This window comes from Spea bombifrons, chromosome 2 (assembly GCF_027358695.1).
Source record: "Spea bombifrons isolate aSpeBom1 chromosome 2, aSpeBom1.2.pri, whole genome shotgun sequence".
NCBI lineage: Eukaryota > Metazoa > Chordata > Amphibia > Anura > Pelobatidae > Spea > Spea bombifrons.
This window is the reverse complement of record NC_071088.1, coordinates 68772550-68786346: the sequence shown is the minus strand read 5'-3', so window position 1 is coordinate 68786346 and position 13797 is coordinate 68772550. Positions and strand designations below refer to the sequence as shown.

Below are 13797 nucleotides of genomic sequence, written 5' to 3'. Positions count from 1 at the left end.
TGTCAGCCCCTCGTGTACTTTAATTATGGGGTTTAAGGTTCCATTTTATTTTTGCCGCCTACATGTATATTATCTTGCATCTTCTTTGTGTAGTGTTTTTTTTGGCAAAAAAAAACAAACAAAAAACCTCTACAGTTTGAGAAATAACAGTAATTGGAGACCCTGTGAAGCCTACTCAAGTCAAATAAGTGGCTGTGACTCACTCCAGCCCGGACAGTTTTTTTGTTTTTTTAGACACTGCTCTTGGCTAAGTGTCATCCAATTACTTGCCCCTGCATTCCTGAGTGTCTATTCATCCGGACTGTTTCATTCTCTCCATCCTAGTCATACTAGCATTCTCCTTGGTACTGGTCAAAGAAGAGTTTAAAACCCCTAAAATAAACCTGTTTCCAAATTCATTTTTACCTAAACGGGTTTTCTTGAGCCGGGGATTTATGTGTCTTCTAAACTGTTCTAGACCACGTAATTGTGCCAAAATAAGTATCATGGAGTGGCCTCTTGTTTTCTTGCAGCAGAAGGATTAGTAAAGGTCTAAAACTACATGCAAGAAACAAGCCTCTCATTTGTCACTTGCACACAGTTTTGTTGGAGTTTGTATTTTTGTAAAGACTTGTTTAATTCTTCTGCATTTAGTGAAATTCCAAAGTAGCAACGTAGTCTTGGCTTACTAAGGTATTGCCTCAGTCCAAAGAAATACCATTTTCCATGATACAGCCTTCTGATTCCATCTTTGTAGGTTAAGGTGAGTGTCATGTAGAGCCCTGCACGGAACTGCTTTTTAATCCCGCTCCTGCTGATTTTTTGCCCACTCCCGCGATGTGGGTGTTCCGCTCCCGCCACATTTGTGGTCAATCCTGCCGGCTCCCGCCACATTTGTGGCCAATCCCGCCCACCTCCTTACCTGAACTGCAGAGGTCCCGCAAGGCTGCCTTCTCGCTGCTCCCTCAATGTCTCTTCTCTTGCTCTGCCCAGGAACAAGGCGGAGTCACGGGAAGTGACGTCGCATCACGTGACTCTGTTTTGTTCCTGGGCGGAGCAAGACAGGAGTCGCTGTAAGGGAGCGGCGAGAAGACAGCCTTGCGGGACTGCACGGGATTACCGGGACTCCCAGGTACAGTGCCTGACCGCCCGCAGCACCAGCAAGACCCCCTGTGTCTGCAGGTTTTTTGGCGAGACCTGTGGGACCCGCCTCCCAATGCAGTCCTCTAGTGTCATGCATAAGCAATATGAGCATCTCCCCCTTCGATAGTGTCAATGCAGCAATACATTTCATTAATCATGTGAAATATAAATAATTTTGTACGCTTTTTAGGTCCAGATTCCAGAAGAAATTGTGTGTTTTTACAAATATTCATCCATTATAGGAAATACAACCATAGGCAGCAGAAACATAAGTGTCATCTGCTATTTAAAGGTTGTAGGGTTTGTAATCCAACCACTGTAGTGTCTGGGTTGCATAGCCCTGATCTACCATTCGCACAGCTGGTTTGCATTCATTGCACTGCATCATGAGCTGAAGTTGCAAGAAAAATAATAAAAAAGATGGCTTAAGGTAGACGTTTCAGGTGCACCATAACACGTAGAAATCTTAGACTACTATAACAAGTTAATGTGTTTAATCTGTGTGACTTCTCCTGGGATAACGTGCAAGTGTTTAAACTACATGAGCTCTTTTCCTTTTTTCTTTTCCCCCCTGCAGTTTCCGCCACTGCCTTTTACAAAGCACAACCCGTTATTCAGTTCATGTGTGAAGTTCTCGACATCCATAACATTGACGAACAACCCCGACCTCTGACCGATTCTCACCGGGTAAAATTCACCAAAGAGATCAAGGGTGAGTGTAGAGCGTTCGGGAGCATAGTGGATTAGCTCATGTACTCCAGTCACTGCTTTCCACACGTATTGCTCCTTTCCAGGAAAAAAGCAGGCCACTTGCTGTGTCCTCATCCACAAACGCAGCAGTGCCGCATCATTCTAATACGTGTATTGTGGGGTTGAAAGATCAGATACAATGTTTACTGGAACTATGATCATTAACCCCTTAATGACAAAGCCCGTACATGTACGGGCTCAAAATGCATTGTTTTCAATGGGTTTAGGGACCGCCCATTGTCCTTAAGGGGTTAAATTCGCTTCTCTAAGAAAGTCTGCCAATGTTTTGGGTGGGCATAAAATCTCTTTGTCTAGCGAGATTTATTTTATATACAAACACATTTGGAACGGTGATAACCAGTGATGGAATGCCATCTAGCGGGAAACACCATTACTTTCTACTTGTTCCTGTTGTATCTTTTCTGAGGCTTTTGACAATGAGAGAGGCCTTAACCCCAAGTCATTTGTAATGCCACATAAATTGTCATATAGTGACAAGCGTGATTTTTGCCCTGTTAAAATGTGTGCAATGCTGCTTTAATCTGTTTGCCTTCTTGTCGCTTTATTAACGTCTCCAAATTAAAAACATTTCATTTATTCCTAATCAATATATGTTTAGAATTGGCTACTGTATAATTCAAACCCCCCCACTCTCTTGTTAAACAGCTGCTAACTATTGCTCTGTGCAGTGAAAGCCATGAAACGTGCCTGCGCCGGTGTGCTTTAATAGCGTTAACACAATGTGATCTGTGTACACACAACACCCTTGGCCTTTCAGGCATTCTGGCTAATTGTACCCCATTGATGCTGCGCTGTATACTGTAGTACAGTAGAAATGAGCAATCCCATTGTGTGTCTGCATCCCCCACCATGCTGCTGGTATGAGTGCTTTGTGTCATGTATGTGTGTTTGCCGGTGACACGTTATTGTATGCTTGGCACAGGTCTGAAGGTTGAAGTGACTCATTGTGGAACAATGAGGCGGAAATACCGTGTTTGCAATGTGACGAGGAGGCCTGCCAGCCATCAAACGTAAGGTCCAACTTCATTCAGTGCCCTTCATTGTTTGCCCAAACTCGCCGTGGCTGACGTGTTACGTTAATTCACTGGCAACCGCTCAATTTAACCGCTCTGGAATACTGCAATGTCTTGGACAATTATACACTGCTGTATTCAACTCAGATGGGTGTCATTTAATGAGACCCCCTTAGCACTGTCACTAAAATATTTTTGTAATGTATGCAAATCTGCCGTATGACTGCATAGGGGGGTCCAAACCGAAGACACTCTTTCTTACAAGGTACAAAGCCCTATTGAATGAATTATCATTAACTATTTCAGCAGTGGTGTTTTTCCATGTCCTCTGTGTTTATTAATTTCCTTCTCCCCCCCCCCCAACAGCTTCCCCTTACAGTTGGAGAATGGACAGACCGTTGAAAGGACGGTCGCTCAGTACTTTAGGGAAAAGTACAACCTCCAGCTAAAGTACCCTCATTTGCCCTGCCTGCAAGTTGGTCAGGAGCAGAAACACACATACCTGCCTCTTGAAGTAAGTAATACGTGTGCGTTAGCAGTACTCATTCAACCGGATTTCCTTTTAAGGTCTCCTTAAAATTTATAGAACACTAGCAGATTCTGTAGCGCTATTACAATAGGGGAAATTGGCGATAACATAAAAATGTACAGTAACATCAACACACCAAAGACATACTGATACAAAACGAGAAAAGGACCCTGCTCTTGTGATATTACAATCTATTAAAAGGTTTTAAGTGGTTAAGAAAAAAAAAAAGAAATGGACAGGCTGAGGAAAATGAGGAAAAGTAAATGGCCTTGGAGACCTTAAAAGTGGCTAGAACAGATTCACGAGGAGGACAGATTTTTTATTTCTTGGGTTCTTAGAACATTAGAATACGAATCTGGGAAAACGAGATAGGGAATTCCAGAGAATAGGTGCAGCACAAGTAAAATCCTGGATATGCAAATGGGAACAAGTGGCAAGTTGTTTTAAAACAAAAAGAGTGGTTAGGGGAGTATTTGGTAATAAAAGCATGGGTATAAGAGTAGACAAAATCATCGCTCCTGGCAGTACCCGCAGCCAAAAGTGGCCAATAAGTATACATGTGTTTATATGCTGTAGGCTGCTTCGCCTATCACTCTAAATCCGGCATGTCAATCTGGGTCAGACACATTATGACTGCCACATTATCACATGTTAACTGTAACTACCTTTCACAAATGCTTGCTATACTATGTGATACTGAACACATTTTGGTAGTGTTTAATACTGTCTGTTTATCTACAGGTTTGTAACATAGTGGCCGGCCAGCGATGCATCAAAAAGCTGACTGACAATCAGACCTCCACCATGATCAAAGCCACCGCCAGGTCTGCCCCAGACAGGCAGGAGGAGATCAGCCGACTGGTGAGGGATCAGGGAATTGACATACAACAACATAGTAGAATGTACATACACTTAAAAATAAAAAATACTAACTGCATTCAACCATTGTTCTCTTTTAACCCCGTTCAGCATTAAAGCAGATTGGTATTTGTGTGTTGAAATAAGGTAAACCCTAAATGCACAGTTGATAAAATGTAATAACTATATGTATCACATGGCCACTGCAAGCTAAAGATATTTATTTCACCAAGCCTATGGTCAGAAAAAGGTACCAGGTGCTCTGCAGTGCTTACAGCAGATCCACATGTACTATTTTCATATACCTAGTTTGGGATCTGCAAAAAGTGCAGGTGACCGATCACTTTGTGATCAGTACAATATAACTGATTAAGAGCAAGTGGAGGCTCTTTTAACAATGTGATCCTAAATAACTAACTAAAGAACATATACTTTTAGGACCGGTATGAGAAATTAATCTTTCACTTAAGTCATTTTTAAACAAATCTTGCATGTTGCCTATGTATTACAAAATGTAAATCATTCTAATAACACTTTATTATTATTTTTTTTACAACAATTCAACAAATAGAATAAGATAGTTTGTTGAGAAATGTTTCTACCAGATATAAATTAAAATATATTTTTTTATGATAAAATACATACCAGAATTGTTTGATATCAAATGAGCTTCAATGGATTTGTCATAAACCTTGAACCAGGTATGGGATAAACTGGTGTGTCGGGCTGTGTGCTGGCTTCTCCTAATTCTTATCTTCTTTCCAGGTTAGAAGTGCAAATTATGATGCTGACCCGTTTGTTCAGGAGTTTCAGTTTAAAGTGCGAGATGAAATGGCCCACGTGACTGGAAGAGTACTTCCTGCTCCCATGTTACAGTACGGTGGGAGGGTATGTGACACTTCTGATAACATTTTTCCCACTGAAGGGGTGAGTGGCACCCTATGCAAATCTTCAATGGTCTCTTGCAATGTGTATGAAAGCAAGTTGCATCCACACATCCAAACACCCAAAACCTTTTCAACACACACAAAATGTTGAGCACAGAGCCCAAATTAAAACAAAGGCTTTCAAATTTGGTCTTAACGTATCATCTTTCCTTGTACATCCTCCAATTTGAGTTGAAAATGTTGAGCTTTTGACCACCATTGGCTTTGATCATGGTGGAGGTCTAGCATTCGCTTCCCCTTCTCTGCATGTTCCTGTGTGCATTGGCTCTAATTTTTTTCCGTTATTAGGAATGCTGATTCCATGCTTAGGTTTACAGCACCCACTTTCTAAGTACACTCCAGATTATGGAGATGTTGCATTAATTAAGAGATTTGTCCAAAAACGATCCTTCACAATATTTGCGACTAGTCCATGCTGACACAATAGATTCGCTTTGGGTACCCTTTCTAAGTCTGACACCCAGGCTTACGAGATTTGTCGGAGGATAAGATTTCCGGTTTAGTGCAGTACGGTAGAGGGTGACTTACAACATTTCCCCCATGTTTCTCTCTGTTAATTACTTGTATGCATTGCACTGATCCTACAATGTGCCGCAGGCTGCCATTGAGATATTTTGCACTTAGTCTTTCACTGTTTGTTACAACGGCCATCTGTCCTAAAGCATTCTGTACAAACATTAACAGATAATATCGCTCGTGGATTTTCCTCAGCACATTCACTAATTCACTAAATTCTCTCGAAATGTTATTTTTAAGACAGAGTGGTTACAATGATGTACTGTAGTAGTTTACTAACCAGCTTCATAAGAGTTGTTGGGCTTCCTTCATAGTCGATGAAAGTAAGCTTGCAAGTCGGTCTGTCGGTACTAGTATGCATGTATTGTTAGAAGCCCTGCAAAAATTGTTGCCGCTATGTGAATAAAAGTTAATAATAATACAAAAGTTAGTTGAGGCTGCAGTTATGGTATACACAATACATTTCAGAATCTTCTCATAGACTAAACTGACTGATTTTAAGATCGGTTTTGTCTTGCGTTTGGGTAAAATAATTTAAGTCTCAAATTTTGAACTGTGACTGGTTAAAATCAGGGGAATAATGTTCAACTTAAACTATTAAATAAGTAAACTAAAGCATAAAAACAGCACTAGAAATAATGCCAGTTTGTAAGAAATGTTTACTTAAATCATAGAACAAATGTATTCTCTGAGTATGAATTTATTTTCTTTTTTTTTTCCTTCTGCTTTTGTAAATTTTGAAATAACTGAAGTTGTATAGAATATTTGTATTAGAAGTTTAAAGCCTTATGTAGTGGTCACAAATAGATGGTTTTGTTTTGTAAATGAATGATGAAAAGCATGGTGAAAGCATTTGCCTCCTGTTTAACGGTGCCATTCTTGTTTTCTCTTCCATGTGGAAACCTCCTTCCCTCGTGAAGAATCGTACTGTAGCAACTCCAAGCCATGGGGTGTGGGATATGCGGGGAAAACAGTTCCACACTGGTGTGGAAATAAAAATGTGGGCTATCGCATGTTTTGCAACACAGAGGCAGTGCAGAGAAGAAATTTTGAAGTAAGAAACTTTTTTCCTTTTTCTTTTTGGGCTTCAAACATTTTACGTTTGAATGAGAAAGAAGGAGCCAATTTGTGATAATCTGTTGAAAAGCAAAAAAGATAAAATTACCAGCCTGCCTATGTTGTAACGCAAAATAAATGTTCTATTTGATTGATTGACAGAAAGCTGCATATATCTTGGCTGTCCCATATACATCCCATATACATCCATACATCTATTATATCCAATAAGTCATCCTGCACATTGTAATAATAAAACAATGAGCACATCAATTGTTGTGTGTATATTTTAACATAGATTTCTAAATCCACCCTTCTGCGCTATGATTCAGCCCCTTGTGTCCTGAAATCTAGATTAACTCTGGGTTCTGTTTTGAGGTAGATATGCAGTATCTGAGAAGACCTTTTGCAAAGCCGCCTGTACTTAACCCTGCAACAACCATTGTCTTTTCTGCCGTGGGTGCGATGTGGTGTGTGGTCTTTACTATCGCCTGGCTTGGTTTTTCATGTGAATATTTATATTTACAATGTGTCTCTTTTCTACTGAAAAGTACAGTGATAGTTCTTTGTGTGCACATAACAGTAAAGAATTAAATACAATTCATCATTTGTGTTTGCATCAATAACTGGGCACGGTCTTATAATATCTTTTGGAATTCACGTATTACGGAAAAATTTCATTTTTTAAACAAAATGTATTTTACGTAGGGCATTTACAGACCAGCTTCGTAAGATTTCCAAGGACGCGGGAATGCCCATCCAAGGCCAACCGTGCTTCTGTAAATATGCTCAGGGTGCTGATAGTGTGGAACCCATGTTCAGACACCTCAAAAACACGTATTCCGGGCTCCAGCTCATCATTGTCATCCTGCCAGGAAAAACTCCTGTGTATGGTAAGTACACCGCGTGTAGTCTCCACATAAAGCAGGGCAGTTTTTGTCAATGATTCTGCCCCTGTCATGTGACATGAGTATAAATGTGGTTCTTATTTAGCAAATATTCTCTGAGTGGGAGTTTAAAGTCTTCATATGGTTATTTTTCACTATCTGTTTCCTCTGGTCTGGAACTTCCCATGTGTTGTAAGTTATTGTGTTGTGGAAGTAGTATTGAATTTTGGAATAGGACATTAGTACTGGAACTTGTGCAATCACAGTGTATATCCATCGGGAACTACATATAAAAATGATTCTGATGCAAAGTTTTGAAAGTGATCGTATCAAAGCAGTGTCCCTTTAAATATGACCAATAACCACCAAAGTTAATGCACAGTAAGGCATTTCTTTGCTCCTACATTTTAAGCTTCCCGAAAGGATGAAAAAGATTGAGGAAATCTTTTTGCTTTTGCCCTATTGGCTAAATCTATGCATTGTTTTGCAGCCGAGGTAAAGCGCGTTGGGGACACATTGCTGGGAATGGCCACACAGTGCGTTCAAGTAAAGAATGTAATAAAAACTTCTCCTCAAACCCTCTCAAACCTGTGCCTAAAAATTAACGTCAAACTGGGAGGGATTAACAATATATTGGTACCGCACCAACGGTAAGTGGCCAAATATTGATACATTGATAAATTACCTGTCAAGTGCGCATTGTCTAGAATAAGTGTTCTCTCTATCATGTTCTGATAAACATATATACGGTTTGCAGCATAGTTATTACTAAAGCTAACTGTTCTTGGCCAAAACATGTAGTTAAATATGTCTACTAGCGCTCGTTGCTTTTGGCTACTGATGAGGATTGTTTTCTGCTAATGATTACCTGTACACATGGATGCCTTGCATGGCTGTCTGAATGTAGATTGTCACAAAATTAGAAACTGTTTGACAAGGGACATCTTGTCAACGAACTTTATCTTTTTCACTGGGTAACTAAAATAATAGACCAGGGGGTACCGGGAGAGGCCCGTTTTCCCTGCTCTCTTAAGTTTGGCTGCAGGGGTGCGCAGAGGCAGGGGCTAGAGTCAGTGTGTATATGTATAGTGCTAAAGTCAATGTGCATACTGTACTATAGTGTCAGTCAGGTGCGCAAATGATGGATAGTATGTGTCTAAGAGTATGGTGTCAGCATGTATGAGCATCTAATGGCATGCCAGTGTTACTGTATGGCATTGGTGTGAGTGCATGTCAGCATATAGTGTTAGAGTGTGCATGTATTCGTGTATGGTGTTAGCAATCATGGGCATGAGTCTATACTGTTGACCTGTGTCACTGTAAAGTCTGTGTTTGTGAGCATGTGATCTTAGCATGTGTGTCAGCATACATTTATTATATATGTCAGCAATTTATTTAGCAATTAAATATTTAGCAATTATTTTGAATAACCAATAATTCAAGGTATTTATCAGCTTATGAAATGGATTAATGTTTTCACTAAAAGAGATATGACCAAGAGAAGGGGACAAATGGCCAAAACTTTAAATATATGAAAATAAAACCATGATATGGGGGGATGGGGAGGCCTGGCTCCTATATTTTTTTCCGGCTCCTAGATCCAAATCTGTCAACCTGGACTAAGGGATCTCAGTATGTATACACTGGAGGAAAGAAGAGAGAGTGAATGGGAGATATTTAAATACTTTGCTTTTGTTTCTTTCAAAGGAGGATAAATTGTAGAACAAGGTCATAACCTAATATTAGAGGGCCAGAGGCTTAAATGTTATAAGATGTAATGTCTGAAAAATTGACAGACTGGGTGGGCCAAATGGTTATCTTACCATCACATTTTGTTTCTATGTGAATTGGTCCCTGAGTCTCTGCTTATCACTAATGATCTCCAGTAGAGCGAGTGGTGTCTAGCCCTGTGCTCTTCCTGTCCACTTGTGGGTAGCCATCCCTTGGCAGCCGGTAGCCCCCTTCTGTCTGTCTCTGCTTGTCTTTCGACTCCTGTATGGAGCAGTAGGGTTGCTAGTCTCCAGGTTAGGACATCTTGGAAGATCCCAGGTCTGCTTCACAGATAACCTGAAAGTCAGTGGCTCAGCTAAGCCCTTTCCACATAACAGCTTTTGAGGTAGGCTTTATGTACATGATCTCAATTTTTATCTATTTTATTTTAACTACCCACACGCTAAATCTGCACTGTGATTGTTCCATATACATCTTCCTGCAAAGGTTCCTAAATATACCATATATTTACATAATTTTGCAGGCTACTTTTAGGAGTAGCTATTCCAGTTATGGGGGGGGGGCAATTGAATTGTTTCCTACTATCGTACTGCAATTAGACAAAGGGCTACCTTCTTAAAATGATGGCTCCATTCATACTGCCAGTCCCCCCCACAATGCAGTTTTTCTCTAATTTATGTATTAGTATGAGACTGTAAAACAGATTATAAGCCTTATATTTGCAAACCGGGCTGATATCTGAACCTGACCAGTTAAGACAAACTAACTCCTCGTTGTAAAGACTGGCAGACAGTGTTACATGTGGTATGAATTAAACTTACAAAAGTTGTGATGCTGTCACCATTATGCACATCCTAGAATAATATATATTATTTGATATGGCAATTTACTATTTCATGTTCAGTTTCTTTATCTACTGAACTACAAGAAGAATTGATTTTTTTTTTTTACTATACGAGTACAAGAACAAGCATAGTGTTTTGCATGCATTTAACACACTAGTGGATATGTAATGTATATCTTTACTCTTCAGTAGTTTTATTACTTAATACCAGTATTTTTTTTAATAGAACTACTTTTTCTCTTTTTTTTGTTTCCAGACCGTCTGTGTTCCAACAACCTGTGATCTTCTTAGGAGCAGATGTCACGCACCCTCCTGCTGGGGATGGCAAGAAACCTTCAATTGCTGCTGTTAGTACCCTGTGATTTTATGTTATTATGTGTAAAAATTTAGCTGGAAAACAAAAAGCGACTCTTTTCAAATTTCCTTTTGGCACTTTGCCTGAATAGTAATATAGTAGAAATTACAATTTAACCCCTTCAGGACCGGGATTTTTAAGCTAGGGTGTCGCTAAAGGACCGGAGCCGTTTTTGTGTTTTTGCCATGTCTTTCTTCAACTGTAATTTTTCTCTTATCAAGTGGTGCACCCACACAAATCATATATTGTTTTTTTCAGCACAAGTAGGGCTTTCATTTGAAACCATATTAGCTGGGTAGTACATTGTTTTATTTGAAATAAACTGGAAAAAGTGGGGAAAAAATTAAAAAAACACATTTTTTTACAGTTTTGTATACATACAAATTGTACACACATTGAACCAATGGGAAAAAATTATCCCAAATATATTCATTAAGTTGTCCTGATTTGGAAACCACCCAACACGGCCAGGATTTTTATCTATTTTGACCAGTATAGGGGAAAATATTGCAAGGCATGCATTACGTTTTTGAAATGTAATTTTTTTCAAATTTGGCATGGTAGTCTAATAACTGCAATAGTTGTCACAGATACTGATTATCCCCCCAAAATTATATGTTTATGAACAGTAGATAAGTCAAGGTGTACAACTAGGGTCATTTTGACACTTTTCAAACAGGGATTTTATCGCCAATTGCTGCCAAATTTTGAGGTATTTTTATATTTTTTTGGTTTTTTTTGCATATGATGCAATGTTGCTTTAGATTTTATATTATATTTTGTATAGAATATGTGCAACTGCAGAAAAAAACACCAACTTGTGTTCACCAACATCCCCCGGTTCCAACAAGGCCTCACATGCATGGTTCATGCAATTTTTGAGGAAGCTATGAGAGCAAAACTGGAACATGCGCATTTTCGTTTTCATATTTGGAATTTTCAGAAGTTGGTTTCCTGGGCCCATATCCCATTTGGGACATTTTGGAAGCCCCCCACTGTAAAGTACCCCATAAAAGTATATATTTATGAACAGTAGACAAGTCAAGGTGTTCAACTAGGGTAGTTTTGACAGTTTTCAGTTAGCCATTTCTTCACTGATGTCTGCCAAACTTCACAGGAAAATTATTTTATTGCGTTTTTAACGCATACATTTCAATGTTGCACTGAATTTCTTGCACACCATAAGTGCAACAGTGGAAGAAAACACCACATTTTGTTCACCAACATCCCATGAGTCCAACAAGACCTCACATGCATGGTTCATGCATTATTTGAGGAAGCTTTGAGGGCAAAACTGGAACATGTGCATTTACATTTTTTTAAATATTTTTTTTTATCAGATTACTTGTAAGTGACAGGTTTAGGCCGCTGACATCAATCAGGGAGACCGATCAATAATCAGCGACTTAAAATGTCACCGACAAGTGATCAGGTAATAATTATGATTTTTTCATTTATTAATAATTTGTGTTTTTTCATAATTACCCTAGATGACCCCTCTCTCTTTGTAGAGCAGGGTCATCCGTGGGCTGCCATAATGATCCGATCACTCCTATTGGCCAGGAGCGATCTGATCAGCCCAGCATTTGACCTGGAAGCACCCTGGACTTTCAGGTCAGTGCTGTTATTTTTTTTATTATTATTATTATTATTTTATTAATTTTTTAAAATTAATTTATTTTTTAATTTTTTTTTACTATTATTATTTTTTACATTTTTTTTAACTCTTTCAATGCTGATGCTCCATTGAAGCACAGCATTGACTGGTATTTAGTCCCCACAAGCTTGTGGGGACTAATATTAACCCTTGCAATGCTGCGATGGGGGGTCATACACAATCGCAGCATTGAAGGGGTTAATTGAGGAAGAGGGGGCTAGGGGTTAACTGAGGAAGGGTGAGGGTGGGGGGGCTGGTCTCCACACTCATGTGGAGACCAAAGAACCCTGTCTCCCTGTCCCTGAAGCTGCCTCTGGCAGCTGGGACACAATCTCCAACAGACTGGAGATTGTAGGGGAGGAGTCTCTCTGATCAGTCCTACAGGACTGATCAGAGGACTTCTGGGGGCTCGTTTTTGCTGTTGCTGGTCTGCCTGGGTTTCCAGGCAGACCACCAGCAGCAGAGCCCCCTACAAAACGGGAATTAACCCCTTCAATGCCGCGATTGCGGCATTCAATGCCGCGATCGCGGCATTGAAGGGGTTAACGCTGCACTGACGCTCTCATGGAGCGATCAGGCAGCAGGGGGGTGTTGGATCAGGCCCCCACACTTGTGTGGGGACCCATTCAACACCCCCTCCTTCCCTGAAGCTGTCTGCGGCAGCTGAAACCGCGATTGCAGATCTTTCTGCAATCGCTGTTTCTGCCTACAAAATCACTCCGTGGGAGTGATCGTAGGCTTGGGGGCGGGCTTAGAGAGGCTGTGCTGTCTGCCCAGGACTCCTGGGCAGACAGTAGCAGCAGCGCCTCCACGATCACCGCGATCGTGGTGATGTGGGGGCGTTTTTTGGAGGAGACGTACCTGGTACGTCCCGGTCTACCGGTGACCAGTAACCAGGAAGTACCAGGTACGTCCCGGTGCTGAAGGGGTTAAAGGCAGTCTCTCTCAGTCGGATCAGTAAGTGGCAAGATAAAGCGTAAGGCGGGGGACAGCTGACGGTGTCTCTTTTTAACAGTGAGTGACTGGAACAAAAAAGGATAAATCGGTAAAAAAGATTTCATGATGTATACCTCGTAATATAAGCTTTGTTTCCTGGTTTTGTAGGTTGTAGGCAGTATGGATGCCCACCCAAGCCGCTATTGTGCTACAGTTAGAGTGCAGCGCCCTCGACAGGAGATCATCCATGACCTAGCGTCCATGGTGAGGGAACTTCTCATCCAGTTCTACAAGTCCACGCGCTTCAAACCTACACGGATTATATTTTATCGAGATGGGGTTTCCGAGGGTCAGTTCAGACAGGTTGGTTACAATTTTCTTCACTGGCTACATGGTACAAAAGTATTTTCATTGCTAATTTAGCCAACTAAGTTACTATTGTTTCCCCATCCCTTATGCTCAATAATACCTTCTGTTGCTATCTATTTAACTGTATTCTTTGACACTTTCCTATTGAGTAATAATTAATTCACACCTTATTGGACAGGTTCTCCCCAAAACATCTCTTGTTCTTT

General features: G+C 40.3%; 1 protein-coding gene across 1 annotated transcript in view; it reads left to right on the top strand.

The window, feature by feature from the left end:
• LOC128472733 (protein argonaute-3) overlaps nucleotides 1–13797 on the top strand; it is a 34405-nt gene that overhangs the window by 17349 nt on the left and 3259 nt on the right. Inside the window, exons 6-15 of the mRNA XM_053454669.1 lie at nucleotides 1700–1834; nucleotides 2816–2903; nucleotides 3273–3420; nucleotides 4177–4296; nucleotides 5059–5181; nucleotides 6677–6810; nucleotides 7521–7705; nucleotides 8190–8349; nucleotides 10531–10621; nucleotides 13391–13585. Coding sequence (XP_053310644.1) covers nucleotides 1700–1834; nucleotides 2816–2903; nucleotides 3273–3420; nucleotides 4177–4296; nucleotides 5059–5181; nucleotides 6677–6810; nucleotides 7521–7705; nucleotides 8190–8349; nucleotides 10531–10621; nucleotides 13391–13585 — 1379 coding nt within the window. The remainder of the gene's footprint in view (nucleotides 1–1699; nucleotides 1835–2815; nucleotides 2904–3272; nucleotides 3421–4176; nucleotides 4297–5058; nucleotides 5182–6676; nucleotides 6811–7520; nucleotides 7706–8189; nucleotides 8350–10530; nucleotides 10622–13390; nucleotides 13586–13797) is intronic.